Here is a 21759-nt window from a genome sequence, read left to right on the forward strand (position 1 = left end):
TTATTGCTTGTTCGATCGCAAAAACACAAGAGCTCTGTTAGCTGAACAGCGGCAATGTTTGCTCAAGGTCAGATACTGGGATTATTTAAGTAATGTTATGTTTTCTTTCCTCCTCCAAATGAATCATTTGATTTCAAGGTGGAGCCTGTCTGGCGTCAAGGTGATTTGTTGTTTTACTGTAGCAATAGATGATGTGGTTGGCTAAGAAATATCTGTTTATTTTTGAATGGAATGTATGAGACAGCACAAACCTATGTAGCATTCTTAAATACTGGCTTGATTTCATCTCTGATTCAAAGTAATATAAACACAGTTTAGCGTAACATGAAAAGGACGTGACGGTGGCATTCAGGGTAAATTTTGGCCTCGTGCAGAAACCGTAAAAGCTTTTTCTCGCCCCTGTTCTCAGAGGGACAGAAGCGATGAGTGTTATGAAAGGGTTTCGTTGGACGCTCGCGTCAGAGATGCAGAGCAGGGCAAAGTGAGGCCCTTGTTTGTAATAGCGGGGTGACGTTCCTGTGGAGAGGTTGCGTAATGGACGTGGCCAGCGGCGTAGCCTCGTTTCCAGCAGATGTTGTTTTCACGCTAGCGTTCAGATGACGTTCTCGGGTTGTGCTTTAGATTCCCCCGCTCCCAACAGCTGCGTGAAAAGGCTACTCTATAAACGCTCTCTATACCTGGACAAACAGCTCGTCGCAATTAATTCGTGGCACACCCTCTGTGGAATTAGGCATCTAAAAATCACACTGCTCCCCTCCCACACGCACATGTCCGCCCCTTTAGACAAAATGCTAAAACCGCCAGACTCCTGCATATATAGAAAACTAAACACCCCGTGTGTTGGCTCAACTCTTGGGGAAAAAAAGTACTTACTACATTGAGGAACTAAACTTCCCCACGCTTTGGTTAGGCCTAAAGACCCAAAACAATTTTTGCCGTCCGCTGTCAAGGAACATTGGTTTTGGGAACGCAAGGCAGATCTTCAGCCAATCGGGACGTGGAGGTCATAAGATTTCATTTTCACAAAGGGGATAAATGGGTATTTAAAATTCCACAACGTTCTCTCTTTTCCAAAGATAAGAATAAAAGGCCTTTTGAAGAGCCGTCCCGTTTGCTGGGTTTCCAGTCCTCCCTCTTTGAGCTCCTCCGGATTCTGTGTCCCTTTGAATGTCCCTAGAGGGAGACTGTGGTTTTTACACGTGGTTTGTTTGAACTGTACAGAGTGACGAAGATGCCATCCTCATGAGAATTGTGAAGCGGGGGAACCTGCCGGAACGTAATTAAAAACAGTCCTTGACTCCATAGGCCCCGGCGGTGAGGTGACCTTGCCATGTTGCGCTAAGCTTTTTAAACGTGGGGTACGAGTCTCAGATTGGGCTGGTTTCATTCTGGTCCAATGGGGAGGCTTATGGAGGGACTAAAAATCGTGCAAAATGTTTTGGGTTCGAACGAAACGTTAAACATGCTGGCAAGTTTCAGACTTGGCAGGCCAAAACTCCGCTTTGGTCAAATGTTATGCTCGTTTCTCACAGAGGAATTCGGCTTTGTACATCATGCGATTACGCAGAATGCGATATGTTTGCTTTGCTTTACAGAACAGGAGTATTTATAGACGGCAGAACATAGTTTTAATGGTTATTTGAGGGCCGTCCATATTTCCGCTCTGGACGCGTGGAAAAGTCTTGACATCCTGAGAGCGCCGAGTTTCCATCAGATGGAGCCGTCAATTGTTTCCCAAAACCGTTTCGCGAGTCTGAAAATGGCACATGAAATCTCGTAGGGAGGCACTTATCTCACCCTCCCATATGCTGCCCCCCCCTCCCCCCCCAACCCACCCAAGCTGGTGTATGAGCCCGACTTGGTGCACACACTCCTGGGCTGGCTCCTGTCTCTCCTACGCCTCCCCCCCCCCAGTCTTGGCAAGGTTGCCACGTGTGGAGCGGATCCAGGCTGTGGCACGGAGAAAGCAGCTCGGTCTCCACTCTCATCAGAGCCCATAAAAACACGTTCTGTTTACTCGCTCATTACATCTGTGTTTGTATAGCAGCGCATGTAAAAACAGTTTGTGATGGCAGTTTGGACTTTCGCCCTTTTTCTTTTTTTGTTTTTAAATGTCACCCACGCACATTCTGTTTTATTTTCCTGCTATTTCTGTCTGTTCCTCACTGTCTTTCTTTCTACTTCCTCTCTCTCTCTCTCTCTCTCTCTCTCTCTCTCTCTCTCTCTCTCTCTCTCTCTCCTTCTGTCTTTCCTCTCTCTGCATGTACCCACTCCCACCCCCACCCCCCCCCCCCCCCCTTTCCTTTTTCCATCACTATCTTCCTCTCAGCCTCTCTGATCTTCCAGAGTTTCCTTTCTATCACTGGGCAGCGAGCACTCATTGCTGTAGCATTAGTAGCAGTATGTCTAGGCAGTGGGCTGATATCTCTCATGGAAAACAAAAAAAAACAAAACAAAACAAAACAAAAACAGTCCAGTGAGAGGATGGGAGCCGTGTTCAGTAATGAAGAGGAGTACAAGGGTCACACCCATTCCCCTCAAACAGATGACATCATATCCCTGGTCATCTCTCTCTCTCTCCCTCTCTCTCTCTCTCTCTCTCTCTCTCTATATATATATATATATATATATACACACACACACACCATTCAGTCACAAGTTCTGAAAGATTGATGAAGTTTGGGCATTAATTGCCCACTTACCTGATGAAGTGTGACATTAGGGTGGATGACCTCTGACCTTGACCCTTGGCCTGTGCTTTCTCTATGCCCAGCTCCAATCACCCGTGCAGCAATTCTGTCAGTTAGTGCTGATTGATGAAACTCCAAGAAGGCTTAAATGATCAATTAATAGACCCCACACACCCACCGTCAACCGTTTTAGCAGCAACTGGATTTGACATGTGCCAAAGAACTCCTCAGACTGGATTGTTAAAATGCCACATACATGCTAAATGCACTCCTGACAAATCAGGACAGCTCTTTTACTGTTTGGTTTTTTAAAAAAAGGCAAATTGTGGCCTTTGTTTGACTGGTGAAGAGCTTTTTTTCTTTTCTTTTCTTTTTCTTTTTTAATTGATGTGGACTTTTTAAACTGAAATTAGAGAGCATTGGTGGGCATATTTGGTTTTATTCTTCCCTCAGGAAACCGATTCATTTTCAGTGGTATCATATGTAAAACATTAAACACTTCCCTTGACATATTAATATCCAGTGTATCTTTGTCTTTACAATGCTGAAAATAGTTTTATTGATTCTCTGGGAACAGTAATTTTTTTTTTTTTTCTTTCGCTCTCAACTGCAGATATTTTTGCCCAATACTGCCCCCTAGAGGCCAAAATTCAAAAAGATAGCCAAGTATTTTCCCTTGTTTTAAATGAGTAAGATGTGATTCAGTTTTTAGTCAACAATAGCACTGTGTTGAAGTGAGCTCTATTTTGGGTGTAAGCAGGTGATACTGATAAAGGCAGAGAGAAGCTTTTAGTGGCCCTCACGCTATCAGCTCAACAGATTTGCTCCAGACCGTGTATCTGCGTGAGGTGTTTGGACTCGCACGATATCAGAAGACTCTCTTTCTCCCAGGGGGGTTAAGTTATTCTTCTAAACTCCTCTGGATCCTGGGCTCTTCGGCGTCCTGGGTTTTGAGGAGCCGAATGTGGAGAGTGTGTTTTTGTCCTTTAGGCAGAAAACGGGGTTCGTCCCGCCCCATGCTGTGTTTCTCTCCGCTCAGGTGTGTGTTGTGTCCTCTGTGTGCAGATGTGAAGGGCCCGCCCACGCACCGCTTCTCCTGCGGACAGTCGCCTTTCTCCGACCCGTGCGTGTGGGAGAGGAAGTACTGTATCCTGACCGATAGCCAGCTGATCCTGCTCAACAAGGAGGAAGAGGTGAGAACACTTTTCCTCTGCGTCCCCCCCCCCTTCCTTTAATCTCTTCTTTCCTCTTCCCCACTGAGAGAGAGAGAGAGAGGGGGGGAGAGGGAGAGAGAGTAAGAGATAATGCAAACACAGTTGGAGTTAAGGGAAAAAGGGGGAGTGGGGGGGGCGACTCTTGAATTTGTGTTCTGGTATGCGTTTCCCCTCAAAGGATATTCATCAGTGGCACTAACTGTTGACACCTAACGCTCAGCTCCTTCTGTGTAGCATCGTTTCCTCAATGCTATTGTGTGTTTAGAGTTTCCCCTCAAGTCTTACCTAATGTGTTTAGTGCCTGCACACTGATACACAGTCCTCTGGCGCAGTTATACCGTCCAAGGTGCATCCAGGTCACGGTGAGGAATACAGTCAGGAAGGTCAATTTTGCCAGTGCCTAAAATAATGACTTTGTTTTTATCGAAACTGGCAGACTGCCCTTGGATTTGAGATGAGATTATTTTCCGATTGGAAATAGCGCGCCGGCCAAACTGCTTTTGGGAATGCGTAGCGCTTTAACCTCCGCCCTTTGACCTCCGACCCTTGCCTCCCAGATGCCGGTCGAAGTCGTCCACGAGTGCCCCACGGCCATGTCGTCCAAAGGCAGGAGCCTGAGACGGACAGTCAGCGTGCCTTCTGAGGGACAGTTCCCCGAGTATCCAGCAGAGGGAGCTCCCATGTTAGGTAAGACAACACAACACCACTGAGCAGTTTTTGTGACCGAAACTCCAAAACTGGATTATAATCTGTTGACAGTTGCCAGTTAAGGACTGGAGGGGATGAAAACCTGTGTTTTTATAAATGAAATATTAGACTGAAAAAGTGTTTTATTGCAGAGGAAATATACAGTAAATGTCAAACGTTTTTGTGGCAACTTGGCTGTTGGATCACCTGAATATGTGAGATATACAGCTACCCTATAGACAGGAGTCTTTTAAATAAGTTTAGTGGAAAAAGAGGCTAAATTGCCTTAGTATGCCATGATCTGAAGTTTATGAATAGAGCATTAGAGCTTAACAAAGAATGTGCAAATAGGGTGGAGATATGGCAGAATTTGGTGGGAGGGATTTAAGAGATGTGTTGTTTATATTATGTAACAGATTTTTTTTTTTCCGAGAAAACAGAGTCAGTAACATCAGAGTATCATGAAGTAGAGCGGTTTGTTCTTCAGTGGTCAACAGAGGCTGATTCCCACTTCTTTGTTATGTGAATCATTCATTTCTGGTCCAGTCTTCTCATGACTCAGTTTGATATGCTCAGTTTGACCAGTTCAAACAGCTCTGAGCTGTTACTTTGATCCAAGCAGACAGTCTCGACTCCCACAGCGCTGCAGTCAGGTGAAAGCTAGCATAGGTATAGCACAGTGAGGCAGATCACAGTCTCTGTCTGTTTCTCTCTCTGTGCCTTGCTCCTCACAAGCCGGTCGTTTAACGGAACCCCTTTTCTTGTTTTCTTTATCTCTACCTCAGCCTACTGAGGGTTTCTACCGGCTCTTCAGAGATCTGGACGCTGACTGGTTTGTAGTTGATCTAACTGAACAGTAACAGTGAGAGTTTGTAATGCTGATCCCCCACACTGGCGGTGTGCGCTTGGCAGGCATGCCGTGAGCGCTGGTCTCCGTGGGTAGAGAATGCCTGTGGATGTAGGTGGCGTTGAGAATGTGAGTCTAAGAAAACAGGACAGGCCAGTGTCCGACAGCCCTCCTCTCTCAGCTCCTGACCCCTGGGCTAATAGCATAGGCTGCCCCTCACTAGTCCTGTATTCAGTACGAGAACAGTGCAGGAGATTGTAGGGGTTTTTTTGGGGTGGGGGGGGCATGAACGCTGACCCGGGGGGGAGGGGGTGCTGAGAAAAGGGACAGTGGGAACAGGGCAGGGGTCCAGAGCTGGAGCTTTGTGACCGACGACACAGCTCAGAGAAACGGACAAACCCCTGTCACGGAGTGAGTCATTCTCTCTCTCTTTTTTTTTTTTCTCTTTGCCCCTGACCCTCCTGATGTGGGCTGCCGCGGATTCTGTTGGGGTGGGGGCAAGGGGGTTATTTATATGTTAATCTACATTCTGTTTGACAATGAGTCCCTCTACTGCCAGAATGAAGTAGAGTAATGGGTTTCTGTAGCCATTCAGACTATAGGTTTGATGAGCCTCTAGAGGTAAAGGAGAAGAAGGGGGGAAAAAAAAAAAACTTCTCTGTTTTTCCCTCAAAGCCATAAAAGACTGATGAGTCATGTGCTTTGTTTTTGGGTTTTTTTTAATGCACCGATTTAGATATTTCTGAACATTTTCTCTAAACCTGAACATGGATTTGCAAGAGCTTGTTTTTTGTTGTTGTTTTTTTTCTTTTTTTAAGTGTTAGACATTAGATGTTAGATATGCTGTCCTTCTGCTATTTTCTGAAGATGTCTCACAACATCAGGGTTGCCTTGACGATAAGCCCCAGAAATCTGCCAGTGTTATGTGGTACCAAAATAGCCACAGGCACCAAACCACCAATTGAATCTTGTTTAATGCTATTTGATTTACACCCAAAATGTGAAAGATCGTTATGGGTTTTTACTTCGACTCTACAAGTGAATGAATATTGTTTTTGTAATGTGATTAAATAAGCTTTGTTCATTTAATCTCTCTCTCTGACAATACTGTTGGTATTTATTAATTATTAATCAGTGAATAAGTCCGTTGAGCAGAGCGACTGAACAAACTGTAAATAATATCGGTTCTCTGTGGCTTTGTTTCATACCGTTCCGTCTCTAAATTATATATGCCTCTCAGACGAGCTTTAGTTCAATAACGTTTTATTGAACCAAATAAAATAGACGAGAATAGCTAAGAGTATTGCGGGAGAAGCGGCCCTTTTTTTCCCCCTCTCTTAGTTTATGAGACTCGAGGCTTTGAGGTCTCCTACTTGCTTGATTAAAATTGAAGAACAGCATGCCGAAACTGGACAGATTTTCCATTAATATGGATGGAAATCGTCATCTGTTTTTTTTCCCCCCCTTTTATGCTGTTGGTTGTGAGAAGCAGCTGTGCACATAGCCAAGAGATTTAGATTACGAGTGAGTGTCGTTAATAAGATGTGTTTGTTTGTTTTCATCCTTTACTTTGATGATCAGATTGTTTTGTTAATTATTACGTGGTTCCACTGTTTGGGGCTGCATTAATAAGCACTGAAGAGCCACATTCACTGTGTGATATCCCCTCTCTTTTAGCTTTTATTGATTCTGCCCTTTATCGCATCTCATCAATGTCGTTTCTCTTTTACTGTTCAATGAAGAATGCTGTCCTGTCACGCATGATTTGTAAACTCCATGTTTTATTTGCAGAAGTTATTTGTGATACGGACAAAAACAGAAAAGTTTTGCTTTGACAGAGTGATTTTTTTTTATGTTTTAATTGCTTTTGCATGGTTTACCCATTAGTGATAATGCATCAGTGGCACTTGATGCCACGTAGTGACCAACCGCTTCAGTTTAGAGCTGTGTTTATGGTAATCGAGAAGGGAAGAGAAAAGCACCAGGAAAGCCAAGTTATCCCGGCAAATATCCCTCGAAGACGTCAGGTGTCTTCTTTCAGTTTACGTTCTTACCCTGGACTACCCACTCGCCAATTGAGGATTACTGCACCAAGTTCTCGGGACGTTTTCAAGCGTAACAGGTGAAACTCAGTTCAGTGTTGCGCAACAGCCGATATAATTCCTTACAAACGCATGAAGAAAATGTGTCCGCGGAATATTAATAGCTTCATGTTCATTTAATGTAAATATCGGGCTTATGTTTAAATGAATCGTGCTCATGAATACCAAATGAATGATTACACATTGTAATCCGCCTCGTTATCTCGTTGCTGTCAGTTAGTCTTCCCAAAAAAAGGAAACAAAATATTTTTGAGATCGGTTAAAGCCTTTTCCACTTTAGATAGCTTTTAAAGCCCTTTTCCAAACATTTGGCAGAAGCCGGCACCGAGATGGTCGAGGTGGACCCGGAGAATGAGTGACGGGGGAAGCGCGGATAGGACTGCTATTGTTGTCGTCTTTTCAATAGACTAATAGAACAGAGAAAAGCCGACTGGTTGTGACTGGGTCGGGCGCAGGCTTTTCTGCATTCCACAGTGTCTTGTGAGAGATAGGCAGCCCTACAAGACGCTGTGCCGAGAGTAACTCAGAAGGATCCCTCGTGTCTGTGGAATAATTTGTCCTCGGGGCTCAGGGATGTAAGAAACATTTGGATTCCAAATTATGGACTTCTTCGGTAAGATTTTGAAATCGACTTTATGTTAAGTCAATTGCTTTTACGAAACCACATTACAGATATCGGAGTGTAAGGTGTCTGACTTGCCCTGTCATAACCTAACTGTATCCAACAGCGTTAACAAAGCACAAACTAAAAGATGGTTGAACTGTGTTAGACTTTTAAGTGTATACATTTCAGCTGGTCGTGGCTGAAACATTTATTGAAGTCCTTAATGTTGTTTGGTGTGTTATTGTGTAATATTTCAGTCGATGTTTGCGTGTATTAAGGCTCATGGCCAGGAGAGGAAACTCATCTCGGGTTCGCTCAGCTTTAACATAGCCTCTGCATATGTCTCCATGAACCCAGACACTTTATCCAACATCAATTATCCTAGGCCTATTCAGTCTAAATCCCCAGTTAGGCTAACAATGCGTGAGTGTCATACTGTCCTTTGACATAATGTAGCTGAACGCATCAATTCTTCCGGTTGCCCGCACTTTTCTGCGTTTTATCAACGGTCAGTCGCCCAGCGGCGCTGGGGTTTTGAATGCTAGCTGAGGTCACTGCTGCGTTAACTGGACTTCTGCTGTTACATTGTTCCATGTTCCAGTGTTCCACATATCCCGGTATGTCTAGTTACTTTCCTTGTGTTTCAACTAAAGAAAATAATTAAACAATTAACTATCTTGTTCTTTCAAATGTCCCCCGCCCCCGCCCCCCAACACCCCTCCCCCCTTCTTGGGATAACCGTCAAGGATTAGGCGACTCCTATTCCTGGTTCATGGACATTCATATTGTTTTTGGCTGTGTCATTGTTTATCTCTCTCTCTCTTTGTTTAAAATGCTCTTTCAAGATACTCATTTCATTAGTCTTAACAACACTGACTGTGTCGGGTGTAAGGAATGGCACGTGTTTTCATGTTTCATATTTTTATCTACGTAAACAATTAGGAGGAATTTCCACACACCTGGCCAGTGGTGGAGACAAGTGGAAGTGGAGAGGTTTAGCTGACGTTAAAGTAGCCACATATCATACATATCTTACACGAATGCCAGGCCTGCTTGAGATGCCAAACTCGCTCTGTGACTTCTTATAAAATTCTCTGAATAGTTTATCAAGCTGACCAGGGTTATTTTTAAACCTTTGTTTGTTTGTTGTTGTTGGGTTGTTTTTTGTATTTGTGTTTGGAAGCTTTCTTATGTGTTAGGCTTAGTTAAGCATAGTTCTGAAAGTTATTAGTAGTCAAGTGACAACATTTAAGATGTTTTCTGTCTTTTCGACTGACCTCTGTGTTGGCAGTGAACATATGTAGAACTGCTCCTCAAAGAAGTCTTTGAAGTGTTGGAGTTTATATTAAACTGATCTTTGAACCCAGGCTTAACACACAAAACAAGGCGGGAAGTCTCGCCTTTGTGGGTTTGTCGGTGTCTTTGGTTTGTGCTGTTTGGTTTTTTTTTAAATCTTCAGATGTTGTGTGTCAAGGCATTTTGCCGTGTAGCCTGAGTCTGTGTAGCCTGAGTCTGTGTAGCCTGAGTCAGTGTAGCCTGAGTCAGTGTAGCCTGAGTCAGTGTAGCCTGAGTCAGTGTAGCCTGAGTCTGTGTAGCCTGAGTCTGTGTAGCCTGAGTCTGTGTAGCCTGAGTCAGTGTAGCCTGAGTCAGTGTAGCCAGGTGTGCCGTGCTGATAAGCCAACTGGGCGAGGAGTGGAAGAGTCTGAGATACTGTGTGTGTGTGTGTGTGTAAGGGAGAGAGTTTCACATTCCTCACATTACTATGTCATCATTCAACACAATGGTATGACATCACTGCATTCCAGACAGTTCTAAGAAATAAATATTGACCGCACATGCGATAAGAAGAGAAAGAAAAAAAGTGTTTGTGGTTTTGGGTAGTTTCACCATTTCCACTGTTTTTCTTTTTGTTTTGTTTTTTTTTCCTGTCTAAAAAAAACAATGATTTGTAATAACACACTCTTATGACATAACAAAGCGCTTCCACATGTCGGTACAACATGACTAACAGGAACAGAGAGAGAAAGGAGGCATTTGGCAGACCGAATGAACCTGTTTACCAACAGCATACAGTGACTGATACTGACTGAATGGAGTAGCTTGGTCCATGAATAGGAGAGCAGATATTCTCCACCTCATGCCGACATAGAGGAACTTGGATAGAAGCTTATTACAGCGTCACCGTAGCAACGTCCTTTTAGAATTTCTACCTTTTTTTTTTTTTTTTTTTTTTGCATTATCAGGAGAAAGAGAGAAAAAAATAAACTCTTAGTGCTGTGTATGGCAAGGAAAAAAAAAAAAGCTTGTATGCTGAGGTCCAATGAAACTCTTATGCACTGCTGAATGTGAATAATTAATGCCCAATGTCCATCCACATTTCATATCAGATGTCATCCGTATTACAAAGAAAGCATGGAGAGGTCTGGGCTCCGGAGTCTTTCTTCTTTTCTTTGCTTTTCTTTCCTTTTCTTTTTTTTTCTTCTCGTTTTCCAGCATGGAGAAAAAAGCCTTTATTATTCTCTGAGCCCGTTGTCTCTGTGAATGAATCCACTCGTGTTTAAATACGTTTGTGTTTGAATGAACTTTCCCATCCTGTACATTTCCCTGCAAGGTCATCTCCACCATGCGCAGTTATGCACTTTTACAGTACCGTGAAGTAATACATTTATTTTCGCTGATGAATGAAAAACGAGAGAGAGAAGGTATGTGAGGCATGATTCAAAAAAAGTATTATAGAGAGAGAGAGAGAGAGAAGCACATCAAATGAAGTCTGTCATTGTGAATTCTGTGTACATTTTGTATCAATTTATTCACACTGTCTTTGTTGGCATTCAGATGAGGAAGTGGAGGCCATGAAGATTAGTAATAAAAGCTCCCTCCACCTGTAGTTGAGCATCACCTCTAATTACAGTGAGGGCCCAGCCCCGCTGACACCCCCCCACCCAGACTCTGTGTCTTTTAACCCTTGTGTCGTCTTCAGCAAGATATTGATCTCAGGAAGGCCAGGGCACAATCAATGCTCTAAGTGGATTTGCAGGGGCAGACGTAGCGTGAGAGAAAGAGAGAGAGAGAGACGCTATGCCTGCCAGACAGACAGACAGGCTGACGGGATGGTGACATTAACATAGGGGACAAGGGGACGGCCGTGTGCAATTTGACCTTGACTCACCGCGCTAGATAACAGCCCCAGAGAGGAAGCAGGAGTGGACGAGAATATTTAGCAGTTGTGATAAAACACAGTACGGTCTTTTTGTGGGATGTGTGGGTGGGTGGGTGGGTGAGTGTGTGTGTGTGTGTGTGTGTGTGTGCGCGCGTGGTTGGTTTGCACGATCAAAGCATGCTGCAGGCTGACTTTAATTCTAATTGTATTAACCTATTAAGAAATTCTGCAGTGAAATTTTTTGGCAGGAACTAAGTCCAGAACTCAGGAGGATGTTTTTTTGGGATGCAGCATTAGGCTAAACGGCACAGTGACAAGCTAGTGAGCTGGCCTCAGAAGAAAATTGTTTAATGTTCTCTCTCTCTCTTTTTTTTTTTGTTTTTTTCCCCTTTTTTTTTTTTCTTCTAACTTATTTGTCCTGTTGGCCGTGTTCTCAGAAACGCTTTAGTCGCTCAGAGAGAGCAGTGCCACTGTTTCCATGGCGTTCTGATCAACAAAAGCCCACACACTGAATAGTTTTTGACTGCTGATGAAATTCTGTCTTGTACCTCAAAGGTTAGGCTTTTGAGAAATCCCTGCTCTGTGTTAGAGACAGCAGTGAGAGCCGTGTTTGAAAAAAGAAAAATCTACAGTTGAGTCTGTGCTATGAAGTCGCTTAGCTCTTCACGCCTGCTGCGCTGCTTCTTACACACTGTTAAGTTTTCACACAAAAGCAATTTTTCTGGTTCTCTTGGAACGTAATTAAACATCTAATACATTCTCTCTCGCTATTTCTCGGCGCTTTTTTAAAATGTTTTCTTCTCCGTGCACTCACATGTGCTCGCATATACGTACCAACGGGCACACTCATACACACGACAGTGATTGGGGGGGGGGGGGCTAGAAATCCCCCAGAGTTGTGTCCTACATGAAGCGCGAGGGGGGGAAAAAAAAAGTTTTTAAAACGAGGCCTGAAGCAACGCGTGCCTCTTAATTCGTCCTAGAGGCTCATTCTGAGGCTTCTGAGTACGCGGTTGCAGCAGCCCTGACGGAGGCAGATGCACCGGGAGGGAAAGAGAGAGAGAGAGAGAGAGAGAAAGGGAGGGAGGGAGGGAGAAGGAAGTGCTTGCAGTTCTGCTGAGAGGAACAGAGGAGTGAGGTTACACTGATTGATTGAGTAAATGCGGTAAAATCTCTTTCCGCTGGCTTGCCAAAAAAGAGAGAGAGAGCAGGAGAGGCCGATGAAGTGAAGGGTAGGACTGCTGCCGAGAAAAAGAGATAGGGAGAGAGAAGGGGGGCCAGGTTTGGTTAGACAGAGAGAGAGAGAGAGAGAGAGAGAGAGAGAGGGACTGTTTGAGGGAGACCCGAGAGAGAGAGGAGGATGGAACACTAGTGCTGAAAAAAAGGGAAGAGTGGAAAGATATGAGAGGCAGCAGGACCAGAACGATCCGTGAAGAGAAAAGAGTTTATCAGTCCGTTGGGATTACTAGCTGAATGATGGACACTTAGAAGGAAACGGCTGTACCTCATTGGACCAGGATAATGCTTGCTCTCCGGCCAATCCGATCTTGACCCGGTCCATTTGTCTAGCCGGTGATGGGAAACAGCTGTGATAGAGGTATCTCTCTCTCTCTCTTTCTCTCTCTCTCAATTTTCTCATTGTAATTAGGCTGCACTTGGCAACATTAACTGGGTTATACATGCTTGTTTCCACACGCGCTGCGGAGCGCCATTAAAAACCCATAACGTTTCAAGTTAGGGACAGAACACACTGCTGCAAGCCTGCACCGTTCGCGTTCAGTCTGCCTCTCCGCTACTCGGGTCGAAGCTTGGCTCATCGCTCAAAAACACCTCACATTCGAGAGATCTGCTTAGTCATTCAGCTTATGGCTTGGTGCTCTCTCATGTTAGGCGCTGCAGAGTATAAACACATTGATTTAATGTGTGATGTCTTTACGGGTGTAAACATTCGAGCGCTTCCTACAAACGTTACTGCCTGACACTCCTAAACCAGAGCTCAGGCTTGTCCGAATGAGTAAATGGAGATGGAGAAAACTTGATGTTGCAGTTTTGCAAAGTAGCTTTTTTTTTTTTTTCCGCCCAAAGACTGCTGATTGCTGCACACACGTTCTCTCTCTCTCTCTCTCTCTCTCTCTCTCTCTCTCTCTCTCTCTCTCGCTCGCTCTCGGGTTACCCCATGGGACAGAGAAAAAAGAGGTATACTGACAGAGATGTGTGTGTGTGTGTATGAACAATCCCACATGTCCTCATGTTTTGCATGTGTAAGACTGACAGCGCTCCATTGTCTTCACTTCTTCAGATGACACTATGACCAGAAAGATCATATTAGTCAGTATGTGTCCCATGTGTCCACGGTTGGTCCGGTAGAACCCACCACAGAAAGGTCGACTGTCCTGCTCTTTGACCGAAAAAAAAGAAAAAAGCCAGCTAAACATCTAAATTTAGCCACAGATCAATCATTGACTTGGGTAAAAGCCAGAGAAATGCACCCTGACGAAACATGTGAAGTAGCCTGCATGTCGAAGATTTGAGTATTGCCTTACCTTAGTTTCTTTAGCGCTGCCATTGAATTGAATTGGGAACGAGAAGGGAATGCAGTAGCATGTGTGCAGCACCGTGGCACACAGGTACCATAAGCTCTTTGAAACCTGAATGTGGTTTTGTTGTATGCTGAGATATTCCTTTAAGAATGCCTCAAACCTGAGCGGGCTGGGCTGAGACTCCATTGTCCAGACTCACTGGGGCCTGGCGGCTGAAATTGTAAACGCCCCCGCGGACCAGGCGTAGTAGCCGGAAACGAAGGGCTCGTTTTCTACCGCGGAGTCACAATTCAGTGGCGGTTGGTTCTCCGTGGAAACCTGTGTGAGTTGGGCTGGGCTCACGAGGGAGAGTATTTCCTGTCGTGATCTAATTTTTGACCGATAAACTCTCAGGCCGTCTCTAGAGGAAGCGGAAAAGAAAATCTGGAGATGTAGGTTCTGTCCTGCATCATCTTTGACACACATACTGTTTGTGGATATTTCCAGTAATTTGGTCAAAGTGAACTAAAAATAAACTAGTCCTTCAGAGTAGGGGGGTAAAAAAGACCTTGTGCTGAAACCGAACACCGTGCTTCTGTTCGGTTCATGGTACTTATGTAGTGAACAGTGTTTTTTTTTTTTTTTTCACCTCAGCTCCTGAAAGTGAATTATGTTAATCAATGTTCATCTTAATCTGAAGCCAGCACATCTTTTTTCTTTTTCTCTTTTCTTCTCTTTTCTTTTCTCACTGTGAGGAAATGCAAGCTCCATCCTTACCATGTGGGGCACACAGTCTTTAATTGAGCAGATGATTACAGCAGCTTTAAAGACAATGTCAACTAAGTAATGATTCTAAGCAGAAGAACACGAGAGACCATTACTCAGAGCTTCCATAATATAAATTATAATGGAATAATATGAATCCACATAAAGAAATGAAGTAGCTCTAAGCCCTGGTCTTATGAATCGGGAACCTGGTTCGCTCATATCGACGTAGCTGCACGTTGATCTGAAAAAGGACAGAGCAGTTGGTCGTCACTGTGCAGTCGACATGGGTTTGTGTGATGTTCTTGATGAAGAACCTTAAAAGATATTGATATTTAGATTGATACATCGATATTCAGAGACATGTTCTTCTCCATCAGTGTTATTCACACACGTTCTACAAGAAAAATCAAAATGCCAGAGACCACCTGAACAGTAGAGTGGCTTTTAGATGGTTTAGTCAGTGGGATTTGGGTGATGAGGGTCGAATGGAGGATTACATTGGCTTGGGGCTTGTTGAGTGTCAATATATGTGTAAGCCCACCCTGATTAGGGTTCTAACCAGACACTCCTGTTTATGGGAGCACGGAGCCCCTTGGTAAGTGACCTGGTAGAGGCTGTCATTAGGAGCATTGATTTATTGAAGCCGTTTAGCTTGATTGGACCCTGGACTCCATTTCAAACAAGCCCTGGTGAAAGTAGAAAAGATAAATGACCTCTTGTGTCAGTAGACTTCTTGCTCTAAGCCTCGTTCATCAGGGGGAGCCCTGCTGTCGGTGGAGAGGGCTATTCTGCTCATCACCATCTTGGTCTGCTGACCTGTTTAATGCAACTTCTTACCTAAATGACAAAATAAATATATATAAGATACCTATGTCATACTGTACTCGTCTCAGCAAATACACTGTTGGCTCCTATCTTGTCGGTGCTTTCCTTTTCTCTCCCTCCCTCTCTCTCTCCTTGTCTCCCTCCCTCTCTCCCTTCTTCTCTCTCTCTCTCTCTCTCTCTCTCTCTCTCTCTCTCTGTCTCTCTGTTTTTCTGTGTTAACCAGGCTGGTGTCTAATCCTTCTCTCTCTCTCTCTCTGTCTGTGTTTTTTTTCTGTAGAGGTGTCGGCTGAGCGTTCTCCCAGGCGGAGGAGTATATCGGGCCTGGGAAGCTCAGAGAAGAACATATCCATGGACGGGCCCAACTCCTCGCCCTTCAAAGTGCCGGTGAGTCAAGTCAGTCCAGCCATTCAGAATTACACGTGCTCATCACGTCTGAGACACACCAGCAGAATGAAATGCCGCCCCCCCTTTCCTCTCCTCTCCACTGGGGCCTCAAGCACGAATCGGCTTTTATTAATGGACTTTGCCTTAAACGCACACCACCGTGGGTCAGAGGGCGCCGGCCAGAAGCTTGTCCGCGTACGCGCGTTTTAAGACCGTCGTCTTAGCCTGTCCATTCAGTCATTAGCTTGTTCTGTATCAGAATCACCCAGCGCTACAGCTCCTGATAAACGCTTTGTTTGAATTAACCCTGCGAACCCCGTATCGTCCCGTCTCTCAGTCACCCCGCATGCTCTCTCTCTCTCTCTCTCTCCCAATCCAATTGCTCCGCAGTGACTCAGTCAGCATAAAATCTGTCATGTGTGAGATTACCAGGCATTTATCTGTCCTCTGCCAAATACCATGGCTAAATGAGATCATTCACTTATTCAATACTACTACGGCACCCCTGTCCAATAGCGCTTCAGATGAAACCAGCAAAGGAGGGGAAAAAAAATATCCACTTGAAGGGTTTGAAATGACAATTACCTTTCATCAGAGCAAATGTGCATTGGAAGAAGAGGGTACTCTACTGTAGTTTATTACTCACTCTCTCAAGTTTCTAAGTAGTTGAATACATTTGGTGGGTCTTTCACTCTTTCATGCTGTCTTTCTTCTTTTTTTGGGGGGGGGGGACTTGCGTTTTATATTTGGATAATTTCATGTTGTAACGCTGTATCGGAGGGTAAATATATAAATCCACTGAAACCAAGATGTTCAGCGCTGTTCATGCCACAACAACAACAATAGGAACAACAAACATGCTGTTGAAAACAATTGTTTCTAAATACCCCTGGTCCAAGTCTAAGCTCAGTAACAAGACCCACCGTGGGAGTTGCGTGTGCCTGAAGAGGAAGGCGAGATGGATTTGAATCCTTTTGATGATATTTTTATCCCGTCAAGAAGTGGGCCAACTCCGCTATTCCATCGCACTTGCAGCTAGTTAGACGCGCGACAGTGATGACTCATAAGCGTTTGCCCGCCGAAAGAAATCATTAGCATTCACACTGTATACCGTGTTTTAAGTGTGTGTTTCTTTTTTCTTTTCTTTTCTTTTCTTTTCTTTTTTTTTTTTTTATTTGTCATGAACAATGCACCTCATAGGGGACCATCTCAGTATGTTAATTGTCAGTTTTTGTTCGTTTTTCTTGGTTTTTGTTTTACCTCGCAGCATGAGGATAGCAAATATTTTCTTCCTGTCAGGTATGGCTTACTGACACAATATGGAGTTTTGAGACTCCTCACGGTGGCTCCAGCATCCAGGACAACTGATGTTTGTACCACAACAGATGGATAAAGTACTCTGTGTTCAGGTGTCAAATGTCGGCTTAAGTTTGGGTTTCAGAGGGTGTGTCTGCCGGGTGTTTCTCGCGCCCCCCTCCTCTCTCCCTGGTGATAAGCCCCGTGCAGTATCAGAGAGAGAGGTGACAGTCCTGAGCCCACATTGCTTTAAGAACACTCTGCATTCCTAAGATCAGAGCACTGCTCTCACTAGCCTCTCATATTTTAGGGTTGGGAAGGGAAGGGAGTCTCTCTCTCTCTCTCTCTCTCTCTCTCTCTCTCTCTCGCTGTAATTGAGCCTTATGCAGTCTGATTTCTCCAAAGAGAGGGACTGTGTGTGTGTGTATCTGTCTCTTTCACTCCTCTGCTATACCAAGGTGAATGATGAGAACGTGATGGACTTTTCTGTGCCTCTCCATCTCTTTCTCTCTCTCTTTCTCGCTCGCTCGCTCGCTTGCTCACTCTCTCATTCTGTGGACACTCTGTTCTTTTCTTCCTTTTTTTCCTCTCTCTCTCCTTCTCTCTTTGTCCCTTCCCAATTTTCACTCCATGTCTGCTCATCTCTCCTCTTCTCTCTCTCTCTCTCTCTCTCTCTCTCTATCTCTCTCTCTCTATCTCTCTCCCTTTATCCTCGTCTTGGCTCGGCCGCGAAGTATCAGTGTCGTTTTATCGGTTTTCTCTAATTTTCCAGCTTTCGATCTCTCTTGCGGTCTGTCTCTCCCTCCCGCCCTCTATCTTTCTTTCTATCTCTCTCTCTCTCTCCCCCTCTCTTTCTTCTTGTTTAGTTCCCCTCCCTGCCCGCTGATGGCAGTTATGAGTCATTTCCACTGAGAAGGTTATGATCTGATAGTGAAATGGATTTCATGAAGTGCGGCGTCTGGTTAGTAATAACTGTTTTGGCTGCTTCACCATGAGCCACTCTGGACAGGACATCATCACGGCACTGGGTATTGAGAAAGCACTTAGTACAGGCTTGGCCCGTATCTGCAACACTGACCTCAAGTTTTATGGCATAGTTTTATTACCAAACACACAGGCCTGTCTCCTCCGGCTTATCACCAGGAAGTGGGACAGGTATGTTGTCATCACTTTAGCTTTTACCTCTTCAGAAAGATTTGATCTATCACCAAAGCAAACGCCGCAAAGCGTTTTAACAGAGATAAAAATAGGATGGTGATAGAGTTCACAACATGGTTTTATGTTTGCTTTTGACCCGTCTCAACTGGACTGGAGCTAGCACCAACACCCGCGGATACAAACAAGGAGGGTTTTTGGTTTTTGTTTTTTTTCTTCCCATTTTGTTTTTGATTGTGTTCTTTTAGCTCCATCAAGAATAAAGGTCAGCAGTCATGGGTTTTTTTGGGGGGGGGGGGGGTTTTTGTTCTTTTCCTGTCCAGCCTTAGCTTTGGGGCTGATATCTACACACAGCAGTGGCACAGAGAGAAATTACTCCAGGCTCTACTGGCACACAAACGTTTTACTCTCACACAGTTACTGATTAATTTTCTCCGCTCAAGACGTTGAGCAAGACCTCTGAACTAGTCAGAAAGGGCTTTGTCTGGGTCCTAATATCTTTGTCTGTGCTTTTTTTTTTTTTTTAAAGGGCCAGTCGTTGTTAGAATTGTTTTAACATTTCGATAAGTATTTTTCCTTTGAGAGTGAATTCTCACATTCCCCGCCGATGAGCGCGGTGTGAAACTCAGAGATTATGTTCGAGTTTTGTGAGACTACTTCACATTATGTAAATGATTATTACTCACTAACTTATCGGGAATGTACTCAGACCTTCGTTACCGAGCCTGAATCATGCAGACAGGCATGGATTCTGGTGGCGTGTTGTTCTTTTGTAGTCACACAAGGAAATGTTTTATAACATGAGGGGAGATCTCTCTCTCTCTCTCTCTCTCTCTCTCTCTCTTTCTTTCTCTCTCTCTCTCTCTCTCTCTCTCTCTCTCTCTTTCTTTCTCTCTCTCTCTCTCTCTCTCTCTCTCTCTCTCTCTCTCTCTCTCTCTTTCTTTCTCTCTCTCTCTCTCTCTCTCTCTTTCTTTCTCTCTCTCTCTCTCTCTCTCTCTCTCTCTGTCTCTGTGAGCCTTTGTTTTGCCTTTTTTCTTATACCCAATCACTCACACTCTCTCTCTCTCTCTCTCTCTCTCTCTCTCTCTCTCTCTCTGTCTCTCTCTCTCTCTCTCTCTCTCTCTCTCTTTATCTGTCTCTCTCAGGGTTTTTTCAGTAAACGACTGAAAGGATCAATCAAGAGAACAAAGAGCCAGACCAAACTGGACCGGAACACAAGCTTCAGGTTGCCCTCCATTCGGTCCAGCGAAAACGACAGGTAGGACCTCTGTCCGGATCATTCTTTAAACCTCTCTCCCACAGACCCTCATTACCCCTCTATTATCTCTGTGTTTCTTTATTGTCAGGTCAAGTACGTTTGACATTTTCCTTATGGTCATCTCAAACGTGCTTTATACATTAGATTGTACTGAGGGAGCTCTTCTCTTTAAGTGTTTGGCTTTAAAATGAGATGCCAGAGGAGCCTTGTAAATCGTCTCTCCTTGTTGCCCAGCTTAAATCTAAGGTAGCCTGATATTTACTGAAAAGCTTGTGGGCTTTGGGAGAAGTGGAGACGTGTTTTAAAGGAGGATCGTTGCCGATTGTAAAAATAACTCATCGGATGGGCGATGAGTCAGTGGATCCAGAGAAGAAAAGTCAGTGCAGTCTGTCCAGTTGGAAAAGCCACAAGGCCATTGCACAGAGAAGAAGCACAGGCAGTCTGGCACAGTTTATTAGATTCTGAACAATTGTCACCTCCTCCCTCAAAACTCGAATTCACCTCATGAAATTCATCAGTGTCCTGTCAGGGTACAGTCTCTCAGTACCACTTACTCTTCATCGCCCCCTTGTGGATTGTTAAGACTGGATGTATGATTAAAACACCTTCCTATTGATTTTGGCTCCATTTGTTTTAGTCATTTTCCCCTTTTAGGTTACTAGGTTTCGACTCTCTCATATCAGCCATCAAGAGATTTATTTCTACTGGTGCGCGTATGTGTGTGCGTGTGCATATGTGCGCACTGGTTGTTGGGAGTGAATCTCGCTTAGTGTTGCTTTGACTTGAGGATTAATTTGAAGCAGGGAAAAGATAATGTCATTACTGTAAACCAGACCTGCTCTGCTGCCATACAGTCAATGATACACCATTCTGCGGTGAAGAATTAGAGCTGGCCTGTGTGTGTGTGTGTGTGTGTGTGTGTGTGTGTGGGACGAGGGTGCATTAACGAGTGCACTGGGGTTGTGGACCTGCGTGGGCGGGGCTTAATGTCACCAGAAGCTCCACTGAACTCTTAATGGCCAGAGCTAGTAGTGGGGTAGCCAGTGCATGAATAGGACTGTCAGGGAGCTGTCTCTCTCACTCCTGTCTGTCTGCTCAGATGACCACAGTCATGTTGATCCTTGTTTTGTGTGTTGGTGTATGCATTAGCTGACTGCATGTCGGGGATTGGAGGGGGTGAGACAGAGGTCTGAGAGTGACAGCGAGAGTGGCAGTCTGTGTGTCAGGCCTGCGGCAGAATGTACATGTCAATACACACACTGTCTGCTCAGGGTTTGAAACTGAGATGAGTTTTGGATATGAGAACACGCATACACTCTCACACACACACTCTCTCTCACACACACACACACACACACGCACACACACACACAGAACACAGGCTTGAGCAGACATCTGCCACTCTGTGTGTGTGTGTGTCCCCACATGTGCTTTGTTTTTAGCATGCTAGGGAGGGGGAGAGAGAGCGAGAGAGAAAAAAGAGAGAGAGAGAGAGAGAAAGAGGGCAGAGGAGGGAATAAAGCTCTTTGACTCTGGGAGCTTCTCCTCTCTCCTCCTCTTTTCTCTTCTCTCCGCTATGGCCTCTGCCTTTCTGCTGGCTCCCTCTATAAAACATGGCCTCGTCCCCTTTCCTCAGGCGGGCCCGCGGTGCCCACCTCCCCAAAACGCTCTTCAGGTAAGACTTCAGCTTCTGGAACCTTCCTCTGTAGGATTATCATACTGAACTGATGCAGTCACTCACAGTCTGACTGATTTTAATGTTTAGTGTAAATACATGTAGGAGGTGATTTGTTTCAATGTCGTATGAACATTAATGACTTTTTTTTTTGTTTGTTCGGTGGATTTGGTTTGTGAGGTAGCCTTTATCTGTATACCAAGGCTACGTGCGGCAGTTGTAGCGTGTGTGATCGAGGTGGAGCAGGGGAAAACTCTCCCGCCCTCTCCCAGTAGAGTGATCCGGTTTCAGGTATAACGTGGCGTTCAGTGCCCGGATGCCCCAGACCGCTGCAAACTGATCAAATCAAACTCTCTCTGGCCATTCCAGGTTAAAACCCATCACACACATCCACAGACCACACTGCTCAGACTTCTCCTGACCCGTCCGCTGTTTCCTCTGCCCTGTGTTTTATTAGACACAGGGTCGGGGAGAGGTGTGTGAGCAGGATGCGCGTGCAGGTTTGCGTCTGCGGCGAACTGAGCCCTCTGGTTGGAGGAGCGTTGGTTTCTCCGAGCTGGGACGCATGCCGGTGA

The 21759-nt window shown here is 44.8% G+C and overlaps 1 protein-coding gene across 1 annotated transcript in view; it reads left to right on the forward strand.

Moving 5' to 3' along the window:
* Positions 1–21759, forward strand: part of rasal2 (RAS protein activator like 2) — a 53835-nt gene that overhangs the window by 20140 nt on the left and 11936 nt on the right. Inside the window, 4 exon segments of the mRNA XM_030775284.1 lie at positions 3756–3883; positions 4462–4591; positions 15694–15800; positions 19397–19509. Of these exon segments, the coding sequence (XP_030631144.1) occupies positions 3756–3883; positions 4462–4591; positions 15694–15800; positions 19397–19509 (478 nt within the window).

This window comes from Chanos chanos, chromosome 5 (genome assembly GCF_902362185.1).
Source record: "Chanos chanos chromosome 5, fChaCha1.1, whole genome shotgun sequence".
Classification (NCBI taxonomy): Eukaryota; Metazoa; Chordata; class Actinopteri; order Gonorynchiformes; family Chanidae; genus Chanos; species Chanos chanos.